At 42.5% G+C, this 13,394-nt stretch overlaps 1 protein-coding gene across 1 annotated transcript; it reads left to right on the top strand.

The window, feature by feature from the left end:
* LOC109716219 lies at positions 6,555 to 13,113 on the top strand. Its single transcript, XM_020241550.1, has 3 exons — positions 6,555 to 6,687; positions 6,872 to 6,939; positions 12,682 to 13,113. Exons 1-3 carry the CDS (start codon positions 6,555 to 6,557, stop codon positions 13,111 to 13,113), a joined length of 633 nt encoding a protein of 210 aa, XP_020097139.1.

The raw sequence follows: 13,394 nt of genomic DNA, 5'->3' as shown, positions 1-13,394 counted from the left end.
CACATGGTAAAACAAAGTAAGTAATGTCAAAAGTAACAATTCAAACAATCTAAAAAAAAATGCATAAAAAAGTTAGGCTCAGTTAAGGAAGTTCGGCAACACCATTCATAAGCACAGGGCAGTAGAAGGAAAAGTAAACTACTGCGGGAAGTAAATATGTGCAGCGGCCAGGGATAACAAAAGCAAGATTATCATTGGAGGGAAATGTGTGTAACAGCTAAGAATAAGAAAAGCCAGAAGTGGTTGCCTATGAGTAGGCCGTCCAAACTTTCACCCATTTGAAAGCAACCTTTTCCACATTTCCCTCTACATATCATCCTGAAAGCATATGTTTTTTTAGCTCCATTGGCACATGCTAAACCAAAGTAAGTAATGATAAAAGAAACAATTCAACCATTTTTTTAAAAATGCATTAAAAAGTAAGGCTCAGTTGAGGTTCGGCAACACCACTCATAAGCACAGGGTGGTAGCAGGAAAAGTAAACTACTGCGGGAAGTAAATATGTCAGCAGCCGAGTGGTAGATTACCATTGGAGGGACATGTGTGTAACAAATAAGAATAAAATAAGCCAGAAGCGATTGCCTATGAGTAGGCCGTCCAAATTTCCACCCATTTGAAAGGAACATTTTCCACATTTCCCTCTACATATCATCATAGCCTTAAAGAAGAATAGCAAAAAGCCGGGAAAATAGTAAGGGATAAATGAAACCAAGTAAAATTAGCAAAAAAAACAGGAAAATGTAGAAACGTCAAAATGAAAATTGAACAAAAGCGTATATAAGACCGCATTTTTTTTTAGGGACTTATAGGCACATGCTAAACCAAAGTAAGTAACGTCAAAAGAAACAATTCAAACAATCTAAAAAAATTGTATAAAAAAGTTAGGCTCAGTTAAGGAAGTTCGGCAACACCACTCATAAGCACAGGGTAGTAGAAGGAAAAGTAAATAACTGCGGGAAGTAAATATGTGCAACGGCCAGGGATTAAAAAAGCAAGAAGTGGTAGTCGAGTGGTAGATTATCATTGGAGGGAAATGTGTGGAACAACTAAGAATACGAAAAGACAGAAGCGGTTGCCTATGAGTAGGCCGTCCAAACTTCCACCCATTTGAAAGCAACCTTTTCCACATTTCCCTCTACACACCATCCCGAAAACATATGTTTTTTTAGCTCCATTGGCACATGGTAAACCAAAGTAAGTAATGATAAAAGAAACAATTCAAACATGTTTTTTAAAATGCATTAAAAAGTATGCGGGAAGTAAATATGTACAACGGCCAAGGATAAGAAAAGCAAGAAGCGGCAGCCAAGTGGTAGATTACCATTGGAGGGAAATGTGTGTAACAAATAAGAATAAGAAAAGCCAGAAGCGGTTGCCTATGAGTAGGCCGTCCAAACTTCCACCCATTTGAAAGCAACTTTTTCCACATTTCCCTCTACATGCCATCATAGCCTTAAAGAAGAATAGGAAAAAGCGGGGAGAACAGTAAGGGATAAATGAAAGCAAGTAAAATTAGAAAAAAAAATAGGAAATGTTGAAACGTGAAAATGAAAATTGAACAAAAGTGTATATAAGCCTGCATTTTTTTTTAGGGATTTACATAAAGAAATGTGCATCTAAAGAAGGAAATCAAATTTATAAATAATATACATGTTTTGAAGATTCTGCCACGCAAGAGAAGGACCAAACCAGCTGGGAAAAGCACACGTTTTTTAACCTCTATAGGGACATGCTGAACCAAAGCAAGTAATGAGCAGAGAGGTTTTTTCATTGAAGCAAAACACCAAATACCGTAAGAACAATTTATCTATAGTTTGCTATAAAGAGTAGAGCAAATTAACATCAAACTTGTGGGCAACATGGTAACACTGAAAAGCGTTTCCATTAAAACAAACCATCAAACACCTTAAGAGCATAGTTAGCTGCAAAGGGACGAAGCTAGGATCCTCCTGCATTCTAATAAACAAAAGATTTCTCATTGGAGCAAAACATCAAACACCTTAAGAGCAACTTATCTATGGTTGGCTATAGAGAGGACCAAACTAACCTACAACAAATTTGCATGTTAAATGCTAATATCTAAAGGTCTTTTTCAGTAAAGCAAAATATCAAATATACTGAGCAACTCTTGAAGAATAAAAATAGGAAAATAGAGAACCATGGTATGTCATGCAGAGGATGTTCTACATAAGAAAGCTTTCCTTTTGTGTCAAATAATCTCAGGCACATTCTGTTTTTGGATGGTCTTAGTATTAGATTAAAAGATTTACATATTCCAAAGGCTGCCATATAGGGAGTTCAGAAAAGCATTCAGAGGAACCCATACATCCTTGACAAAACAAGATACATTCAGAACCAGTTTGTGGAAATGTGGGGAAAAGCTGCTTTTTGGATAGACTTAGTATTAGCGGAAAAAAATTTCATATTCCAAAGGCTGTCATATAGGGAGTTAAAAAAAGCATTCAAAGAAACTTATACATCCTTGACAAAAGAAAATTAACCCAGCAAAACAAAATTCGCCCAGAACTTATCTATGGTTGGCTATAGAGAGGACCAAACTAACTTACAACAAATCTGCATGTTAAATGCTAAGATCTAAAGGTTTTTTTCAGTAAAGCAAAATATCAAATATACTGAGCAACTCTTGAAGAATAAAAATAGGAAAATAGAGAACCATGGTATGGCATGCAGAGGATGTTCTACATAAGAAAGCTTTCCTTTTGTGTCAAATAATTTCAGGCACATTCTGTTTTTGGATGGTCTTAGTATTAGCTCAAAAGATTTTCATATTCCAAAGGCTGTCATATAGGGAGTTCAGAAAAGCATTCAGAGGAACCCATACATCCTCGACAAAACAAGATACACTCAGAACCAGTTTGTGGAAATGTGGGGAAAAGCTGCTTTTTGGATAGTCTTAGTATCAGTGCAAAAAAATTTCATATTCCAAAGGCTGTCATATAGGGAGTTAAAAAAAACATTCAAAGAAACTCATACATCCTTGACAAAAGAAAATTCACCCAGCAAAACAAAATTCACCCAGAACCAGTTTGTGGAAATGCAAGTTGAAAACCATCCCAAAAGCGTCAAGCACCCAATTGCAGAGTTCATCGCGAAGTTCTCTTCTCCAGGCTATTTGACCAATTCAAAAAAGCGATTCGGATATTGCTTGAATTGGCTAATTTTTTCTCTTTACCCGAAATCTTTCGGACGCGTTCATTACTGGTGCTGGTTTGTAGATCTGTTTTTTTTTTCCATCAATTTTTTCCCGGGTTTGGGTGCGGGAAAAAAGTTCAGGTTTATTGTGGAGCACCCTTATTTTGGGGAAGAGGGCTTGTTCTACAAAAACTTGGTTACTTTGTGTCATGGTTTTATGGTTTAGCCTTAAAACTCTTGCCTACTGCCTTGGCTTTGGCATCGGTTGGTGAACAAAAATTAAAGATCCTGGAATCCCCAGGTGTTTTTTTTTCTCCCCGCATGTTTTAGTCATGCAAATTTTGATTACAAACAATAATACTGATCTTAACACCCGTTCGGGTTAAGATGGTAAATTCATAAGTTTATATTTTAATTATAATAAAATTTTAAAATATATAATTATTTATGCCTATTTTTTAAATATTTTAGATTATATGTATTAAATATTAATTTTAACTTTATAATTATTTAGATATAAATAATCCATTTTTATAAAAAAAAAACACTACAATTAAGTTTTTTTAAAAATATATTTAATTACAATAATTATATAAAATATACTAACTAAATTATAAAGCTAAGCAACACATCCAAAAATTATTAAAATAAAATCTAAATTTTAAATTTAAAATTTATTTTGGCATGTGGCCAATATACCTCAAAATATAAGCAGTTAGAAAAGGAGAAAAAATCAAAAGAGAGAGAGAGATAGGTTGGTTAAAAGAAATAAACATTTAAATAAACAAATCCATTGTAATATTAAAAATACATAATATTATTTTATATTATTCCGGGTAGAACTTACAAATAAAAAAAAACAGGCCGCTCTCCGCGACCTTTCGAGCCCGCCGCCCACCGTTCGACCCAGGAATCCTCAGGTTTTCAATTCATAAGTTTAATTAATTAATATTACTAAATTATATTAAATAATATTATAAATTATAAATAAATAATAAGTAAATATAAATAAAGTTTTGTATGTATAAGCTTTCTCGATACTACATGATTCAGATTCCCGCCACGTGTCGACCCAGGAATCCTCAGGTTTCCAATTCATGGCGGGTTGACGGTTCGACTTTTATTAGTTGTATAGATAATATTATAAATTATAAATAAATAAATATAAATAAAGTTTTGTATGTATAAGCTTTCTCGATACTACATGATTCAGATTCATCTGGCATCGGGAATAATTTTGCGCGAAGTCAACGCAGGTTTAAGTCCTTCCCCTCAAGTTGTAATTTGGATGCAAATTTGGATCTGTGGGTCGAATAGGGGAGGTTTACTTTGCGCGATCTCTACGTGTGTTTCAATTCTCAAGTTGAAATTTTGATGCAAATTTGGATCTGTGGGTCGAATTGGGGAGGTTTCATTTCTGTTTTACTTTTGGGGCAGTTGAATTGTGGGCATTCCTATACAAATATACATGTTGTGATCTCTAAATGTGATCGTGTTTCGCTATAAAGATGCTAATCTCTTAATCTGACTGTGGTTTTATCACAAGGATGCTTATTTCAACCAATAGAAAGGCTATCGAAAAAAGATTGGAAAACAGTTCTCGACCAATTGACATGAATAAAACTTTCCTTCATGGAAAAGATGTTGGACCAAAATAAGCCAAACTGTTGGAGAAATTTAGCAATACTACATGATTCAGATTCCCGCCACGTGTCGACCCAGGAATCCTCAGGTTTTCAATTCATAAGTTTAATTAATTAATATTACTAAATTATATTAAATAATATTATAAATTATAAATAAATAAATATAAATACAGTTTTGTATGTATAAGCTTTCTCGATACTACATGATTCAGATTCAACTGGTATCGGGAATAAATTTGCGCGAACTCAACGCGGGTTTAAATCCTTCCCCTCAAGTTGTAATTTGGATGCAAATTTGGATCTGTGGGTCGGATCGGGGAGGTTTACTTTGCGCGATCTCTACGTGTGTTTCAATTCTCAAGTTGAAATTTTGATGCAAATTTGGACCTGTGGGTCGAATTGGAGAGGGTTCATTTCTGTTTTACTTTTGGGCCAGTTGAATTGTGGGGATTCCTATACAAATATACATGTTGCGATCTCTAAAATGTGATTGTGTTTCGCTACGAAGATGCTAATCTCTTAATCTGACTGCGGTTTTATCACAAGGATGCTTATTTCCACCAGTAGAAAGCCTATTGAAAAAAGATTGGAAAACAGTTCTCGACCAATTGACATGAATAAAACTTTCCTTCGTGGAAAACTTGTTGGCCCAAAAAAAGCCAAGCTGTTGGAGAACTTTAGCAATAGCCGAATCACTTTTTGAATCAGTCAAATAGCTAAGGAAAGAGAACTTCGCGATGAATTCCATAAATGGACATCCTTTGGAACATGAAAATCTTTTAAACTAATACTAAGACCATCCAAAAGCAGCTTTTTCCCAATTAAGATTTTGACCGTATAAGTTTTCTCGATACTACATGATTCAGATTGACCTGGTATAGAGAATAACTTCGCGCGAACTCTACACGTGTTTAAATCATCCACCTCAGATTGAAATTTGGATGTAAATTTGGATCTGTGGGTCGGATTGGAGAGGTTTGCTTTGCGCGATCTCTACGTGTGTTTAAATCCTCAAGTTGTAATTTTGGTGCAAATTTGGATTTGTGGGTCGAATTAAGGAGGCTTTATTTCTATTTTACTTTTGGGCCAGTTGAATTGTGGGGATCCTTATACAAATATACATGCTGCGATCTCTAAATGTGATTGTGTTTCGCTACAAGGATGCTAATCTCTGAATCTGACCTCTAAATGTGGTTGTGTTTCGACACAAGGATGCTAACCCTTGAATCTGACTGTGGTTTCACTACAAGGATGCTTATCTCCACAGGTAGAAAACCTACTGAAATAAGTTTGGAAAACAGTCCTCGACCAATTGACTTAAATAAAACTTTCCTGCGTGCAAAAGTTTCCATGCAAGAAAACTTTTCTTTCGCGCCGAATAATCTAAGGGACANTCCCTCTCTGCGGCCGCCCAAACCTTGAACGGGCCGAGACCTGGTCTTCTCGACCACCGCGCGTCGCCGCCACCCGAAGCATGGTGCGCCGACCTTCCTCGACCTCCGGCGACGTGCCGCCGTCGCCTCGACATTCCTCCGGCCGCCGCCATGGTCGCTGCTACCTTTGGAGCCCGTGGTGAACCCGTGCGGGCTCGGTTTGGTCCAGCATCACCGCCGCCGTCTTCCGCCGCCGTCCGGCGTGAGCACCGGCTCCGCCTGGCTGGCCTCACTCGTCCGCCGCCGGCGCCCCCGCCGCCGGAGCTTCCTGTCGGCCGAACTAGGCATGTGCCTTCCTCGTGTTTGGGTGACTAGGGCATCAATGCCTGCCGTCGCCGCCGCCTCCCGACGCCAGCTGACGCATCCCATGGCCTCCCTGCATCGCCTGAACCCTCCTGCCGCCGGCGCTCCTGCCGTCCGGCCGCCGCCAGGCAGCTCTAGCTCTCCCCTGGCTGGTAAGCTTGATTTCAGCCTTTCTGTGCATAGTCTCCTGTTTAGATCACTGTTCCGGTGACCCGGGGCTGTTCCGATGCCCCCGGAAGTGAGCACGGTGATCGTCAGTCAATTCTGATCACAATGCTCACCTCACGTAGGGTCAGAGAGCTCCGGATGAGTTAGTTACATGCGTTTTAGTTTCAGTGTGCGCTGTTTCGTTGAACTTCGTGTTGCTCGTGCGCGTCCCACAGTGGCCGAAATTGCTCCGAAAGGTGAGCACGGCCTCCGGCACGTCGAAACCTATCGGTGGGTATCTTGGCTCGGCTGATTGACCTCTGGTTTGCGTGGACGGACCATAAAAGTGCCGAAATCACATAAAATAATGTGATTTCGGGTATTCGGAAGGGCTTTTATGCAACTTTGTTCGTCGTGGCTACTGTGGGCAGCATGGATGAGCTGTGGGCGACCTCTGGACTGATTGTCCAAGGCCCCAGACCTTTGCGAAGATCGAAAATGCATTTCCGGTGCGTTTGTCGGCAAAATCCGCCGACGGAACGCGATTTTAGTTCGGAATTCTTCCGACGGTGCCTCGTGAGCATTTGTTGAGTCGTTGAGCCTTGTTGGCTGGTCACTCACATCATTTCGAGAGTTCAGAAATGACGGGTGAGCGACGGTGGGTTCCGGTGTCGAAATAGACACTTCCGGGAACTCGGATCGGAACGATTATCCGACGATAATCGTTTTGGAGTGAGTTAAGCTCTCTGCTGCCAAGTCACACGTAAATTTGTATTTAGGGGCAGCGGGTGACTCTGCTTAGGTCCGGTTGACGTTCTTTTGCAGTCAGGAGACAGGCACGATAGTTGTACATGTGGGTACTTCGATCCGACGTCGGTACAGTGGTGCACGTTCGGTGATGGTTTCTTACCCTTGCCCTCTCACTACTATCTGTGTGCATATACATATTGAGCCTTGCACCCATATTATCCATATTTACTCTACTCGGTTGTTTCCATGTTTAGTATCTTTTGTAGGAGTAGAGTAGATTTCATCAGCATATGATATCTGTGACATGATTGGTCGAGTATATATCCTATATCTGTGACATGATTGGTCGAGCTCATATCTTATACTTGTGACATGTTGGTCGAGTTTCATATCCTATACTTATGACCTATTCGGTCGAGTTGCTACAGTTCTATCTTGACATACGTAGCCGACTAGTTGCTGATGGCCTATACGGTCGGTGTGCCCTGAGGGGCTGGATTGTCGGCTAGTTGCCGATGGAAGATCTTTGAGCATACTATATTGATCGCCACTACAGGTACGCATTTCACGAACACCAGCGGTCTGATCCACCGCAAGAGGGTGTTCTTTTCCGGNTAAATGGGACTATGTCTCTCTAAATATCATCAAAAGTATTCCACATATATGATCCATAACATAGCCATATAGCACGTAAATAGAGTAAAGTAAACATCAGATAGTCAAGCTAATGAAAACATCATGAAGCGAACTCCCCTGAACTGGTAAATTAGCGAAGCCTACGAGACTATGCTGTAAAATAGCCAATATGATAGACACTCACAAACTTATCGAGATAACTGGACAGCCTTTGGAATATGAAAATCTTTTAAGCTAATACTAAGACCATCCAAAAGCAGCTTTTTCCCAATTAAGATTTTGTCCGTATAAGCTTTCTCGATACTACACGATTCAGATTGACCTGGTATAGGAAATAACTCCGCGCGAACTCTACACGTGTTTAAATCATCCACCTCAGATTGAAATTTGGATGTAAATTTGGATCTGTGGGTCGGATTGGAGAGGTTTGCTTTGCGCGATCTCTACGTGTGTTTAAATCCTCAAGTTGTAATTTTGGTGCAAATTTGGATTTGTGGGTCGAATTAAGGAGGCTTTATTTCTATTTTACTTTTGGGCCAGTTGAATTGTGGGGATCCTTATACAAATATACATGCTGCGATCTCTAAATGTGATTGTGTTTCGCTACAAGGATGCTAATCTCTGAATCTGACCTCTAAATGTGGTTGTGTTTCGACACAAGGATGCTAACCCTTGAATCTGACTGTGGTTTCACTACAAGGATGCTTATCTCCACAGGTAGAAAACCTACTGAAATAAGTTTGGAAAACAGTCCTCGACCAATTGACTTAAATAAAACTTTCCTGCGTGCAAAAGTTTCCATGTAAGAAAACTTTTCTTTCGCACCGAATAATCTAAGGGACATTCTATGTAAATGGGACTATGTCTCTCTAAATATCATCAAAAGTATTCCACATATATGATCCATAACATAGCCATATAGCACGTAAATAGAGCAAAATAAACATCAGATAGTGAAGCTAATGAAAACATCATGAAGCGAACTCCCCTGAACTGGTAAATTAGCGAAGCCTACGAGACTATGCTGTAAAATAGCCAATATGATAGACACTCATAAACTTATCGAGATATAGGTTGAGGAAGGAAGAGCACAAACCAAGAGCTGGTTGCCGAGAAAATAGGGCATAAAAAAATGTGGAAAGAACAGAAGCAAGAAAAATGGGCAACACAGCAGCAAGGGAAACGGCAGAAGAGGAACAGCACAAAAATCAATGCCTTGTAATTCAGCTCATGCACTAAGCTTGTAATTCTGCTTATGCATAAAAACATAGGGAAAAAAAGAGGAATACGTTATATTTCTTTGTGTTCATGTAAAAAAGAGCCATCGAGAGCGAGGAAAGCAATCAAAACATAGGCAACAATACAAATACAGGGAATATGTAGAGAAATTTTTTTTTAAAAAAAGGGTATAGAGGTTCAGACTTTATTTATATTGAATGATAAGATATAGTGCGCAGAAGCGCTACAAAACACCAGGAGGCGGTAGGCTAGAAAGTAGGCCATTAGAAACTATTTTTTTTGCAATCGTTCTAGGAAATCCTGGTTTGCTTCAGCGCGAGCTCGGTTCCTTGGCAAGTAAAACGGTTTGTTCCAATCTTTTTCATGCTTTTATTCAGCCAAGAGGCAGCAAATCCTGTGGTGGAAGCTTAAGTTATAGGTTGAAGGAGTGCCAACGGGAATCAAGAGTTGGTTGCCTATAAATGAGGCCATCCAAAACTCTTTAACGCTTTTCTCCAACAGAAGCAAAACCTTAAAGGAAATGGAGATGATACAACGAAAACCAATAATTCATGGCCTAGAAATTGGGCTATCCAGACTTCATATCTTAGTTTTTTTAATATATCATCACAGCCTCGGAAAGGAGAAAAAGGGGAAAAAAAAGGGAGGAAATAGGCCAATCGGGTAGAAACCAGGGCATCCAGGCTAGTTCTTTTATATATANATATATATATATATATATATATAAATTCAGACGCTTTTCCGCTATCTTTTAAACTGAAAGGGACCCCGGGGCGTGACACTGACGGTGGGTGGCAGCGGCACACAGAGGCCAAGGTGACCTCCGCTCAGCACAGATCTGCACAGGATGGCCGCAGGGAGCAAAGCCGACGGCTGAAAGCCGTGGGGACGGCGGCAGCGGCGAGCGGAGGGTCGCCGGAAGCCCAAGGAGGGCAGCGCGGCTGATCAAGGGCAGTGGCGGCGCGCGGAGGCGACCGCTGGGAGTCCAGGCGGTGCCGGCGGCGCACGCGAGCTGTTGTGTTCCGGAGGTTTTGATAGGATTCGCTACAATATTAGTGACTGGTCGACACATCTGGAGAGTATCAGATTCAGTCGGAGTCGTTTTTGCACGAAATGGATGTAGAAATGGACTCGGCGCACTCAAATAAGCAAAACTGGAGTTTTGCCAGATTCGGGTGCCCAGAACTGGGTTTGGGTCGCCCAGAACTTGAGTGCAGAACTGAGTGAAATTGGAAGCCAATTCGGATCCTAGTTTCGGGCGCCCAGAAGAGGGTCCGAAAGTTTACTTCGTGAATATCGTTTGCGCTGACACGTAGCTGGTGGTAGGTGAGGTCCGCCGAAGCAGGATTTGGGCGCAGCACACCGCGGGCGGAGGAATCGAAGTGGAGTTTTTGTGCAGCCTGGAAGTTTCGGATGCCCAGAACATGGTTTCAGGCGCCCGAAAGTGCTCGTTTCTGCAGGGACAGCAGGTTTGAGCTGTGAGTTCCTGGGGCTTATTGGACCATTCTAACTCCCTATAAATAGGTGGAGTACGATCCCTGTGAGCTCTTTTCACCTCTTCTTCACTTTAAAGGCCAGAATTGCATTCCAACCCCTCAAATTACTCTAAATTTTCTAATTTTCATCATATCCACCTTGAAGACTGCAGTTTCAGCAGAATTCCAGCAGCGACCTTCGGCGTTTTGGCTCGTGTGCGACGTAGGAAGGTCGGATTGCTGTGAAACTTGGTTTGGTGGATTCTGGACTTCAAGAGAAATTCGTGGAGCCCATTTTGACAGAATTTGACTGAGGTTAGTATGGTCAAATTACTGTTCTTCTGGACTGTTGCAGTATTGAACCTAAATTTTCAGTTTTGTGGGTTTTCTTGATGCAATTTTTGGAGGAAGCTGAGTTTTGGACCAGAGGGTGATGCTCCATCTCAGTTCACAGGATTGGGACCTTTTCTCATCTGATTTGAAGATTTGAAGGTGAAGTTGACATTGTGAACGAGGTGAATCAAGCTTAAGTGCTGAATTTTGATGTATTGATGGAATTGGTGGTGTTTTATGTTCAGATCTTTGGAGGGGAGTGTGCAGATTGTGGCCGAGCTTAGTAGGGTTTTCCCGCGACCTCTTGCTGTAAGGACTGAGATTTTGACAGTGCAACTAAACTCTCTGTTGCCAATGTTTTTGTGTGTAATTTAATTACAAAAACACTCGTCAAGTTTCGGGAGAAAACAAGCTAGAATGGAGAAGTTACGCGATAAATAGTTTTCACTTAAAGTGAATAGTAACCCGATTTTTCGGTGAAGCCACGGAGTAGAGTTGACTTCTGGCGCGTATCGGACTCCGTTCACAGCGATCCAATAGCTCGTTTTGAACGGTTTAGCTATTCTGGAACCATTGGCACTGTCGAATTTTGAGTTTGACGGACGAATTTCGAGAAAATCCAAAAATACATGTTTTATATGTATTTGTGCGTAGTTCCTTCTGTTGGAGAGAGAGATCGATTTTCGTCGCGAATCCGCGACCGATCTAGATGAAACGAAATTGCAGCTTTGTTGTCTCCGAGGTGCTGATCGCACTGGTGTGATCCGTTCGCAAATCCGACGGACGGATCTCTGGTAATTGCAAAGTTACTCTTAGAGGTTGATGGTGACAATCGGATTTTTTTTGTAAAAATCCCTACATTTTATGTACCGAATTGCGCAAGATCGAATGTAGAGGTACATGCGCACAAGATGCATGTGCTGGCAAGGGCTGAGCAATAAATATACAGTGTTGGAGGGGTTTTCTGCAAAGGTCCACCTATATATATATATATATATATATATATATATATATATATATATATATATATATATATATATATATATATATATATATATGAGAGAGANATTCCTACATTTTATGTACAGAATAGCGCAAGATCGAATGTAGAGGTACGTGCGAGCAAGATGCATGTGCTGGCAAGGGCTGAGCAATAAATATACAGTGTTGGAGGGGTTTTATGCAAAAGTCCACCTATATATATATATATATATGCTAGCTAGGGTTCATCCATGGAAACCCTAACCCTCTATCACCCCAGCTAACCCTAGCCCACCAGCCGCCCCAGCTGAGCCCCTGCCCATCCAGTGCGCACGCCCCGGCCACCGAAAAATCCCTGCAGCATCTCCTTTCTCCTCCCTCGGCCACCCTCTCCACCACCTTGGCCGAAAGCTGCTGGGAAGCTTCAAACCCTCTTGAAGCTTTCCCTTCGGCCGAGACCAATCTACGGCGCCGATCTAGCCGGCCCCCGCCGCCCCGGAGCGTCGCCGCCACCGCTGGTGCAAGGTGCGGCCAGACCTGGTCAGCACGGGCCGAGCTGACTGCAAATCGAGGCTTGCTTGTCAGGATCACCTATGCTCGACCGCCGTGCCTCCCTCCGGTCTCTGGCGTCCCCCGGCGTGCTTCCCTGCCGTCCCCGCGCGCCGCGGGCCGCCGCTCGGGCACCCTGCAGCCGCCGAGACCCGGATCGGGCCAAGTCTGGGCGCACGCGGCCTCCGCGCGCCGCCGCTGCTCTCCGTTGCTGACCGGCGCAAGCACCTCCTCCCCAGGGCCGGCCGCACTCGTCCACCACCGACGCTCCTGTCGCCGAAGCCCTCCATCGGCCGGACTGGGCCCATACTCTCCACGGGTTGGGAGGCTAGGGCATCATTGCCTGCCGCCTCCGCCTCCTCCCGTTGCCGGCCGATGCGTGCCCCGGATCTCCTCCACCGCCAGCACCCTCCTCTGGCCGGCCCGCCCGCCGTCCGGCCGCCGCCGGCCACCCCCTACTCCATTTAGCTCCGGTGAGTCTTTGGTAGCTGTTCTGTGCACTGTTTCTGGTTCGGGTCACTATTCCGGTGACCCGAGGCAACCCCAAGGCTTTCGAAGGTGAGCACGATGATCCTTGTTCAGTGCCGATCATCGTGGCCACCTTCTATGGGGTCAGAGAGCCCCTGGTTTGCGAGAAAAGCATGTTTTTCATGCTGTGCATGCAGTCCGCTGAACTTCGTGTCGCTCGTGCGCGTGCCACAGTGGCCGGCAGTGCTCCGAAAGGTGAGCACGGCCTCCGGCACGCTGAG

This window comes from Ananas comosus, linkage group 10 (genome assembly GCF_001540865.1).
Source record: "Ananas comosus cultivar F153 linkage group 10, ASM154086v1, whole genome shotgun sequence".
Lineage (NCBI taxonomy): Eukaryota > Viridiplantae > Streptophyta > Magnoliopsida > Poales > Bromeliaceae > Ananas > Ananas comosus.
The sequence above is the reverse complement of the archived record's forward strand: the minus strand, read 5'-3'. Positions and strand labels throughout refer to the sequence as shown.

Bases quoted from the DNA above. Each gene is read 5' to 3' on its own strand.
- LOC109716219 (XM_020241550.1), top strand. From the start codon at position 6,555: ATGCCTGCCGTCGCCGCCGCCTCCCGACGCCAGCTGACGCATCCCATG. The intron at 6,688-6,871 runs GTAAGCTTGATT...TTTTAGTTTCAG, and splicing joins CTCTAGCTCTCCCCTGGCTG to TGTGCGCTGTTTCGTTGAAC. The intron at 6,940-12,681 runs GTGAGCACGGCC...CTTGCTTGTCAG, and splicing joins GGCCGAAATTGCTCCGAAAG to GATCACCTATGCTCGACCGC.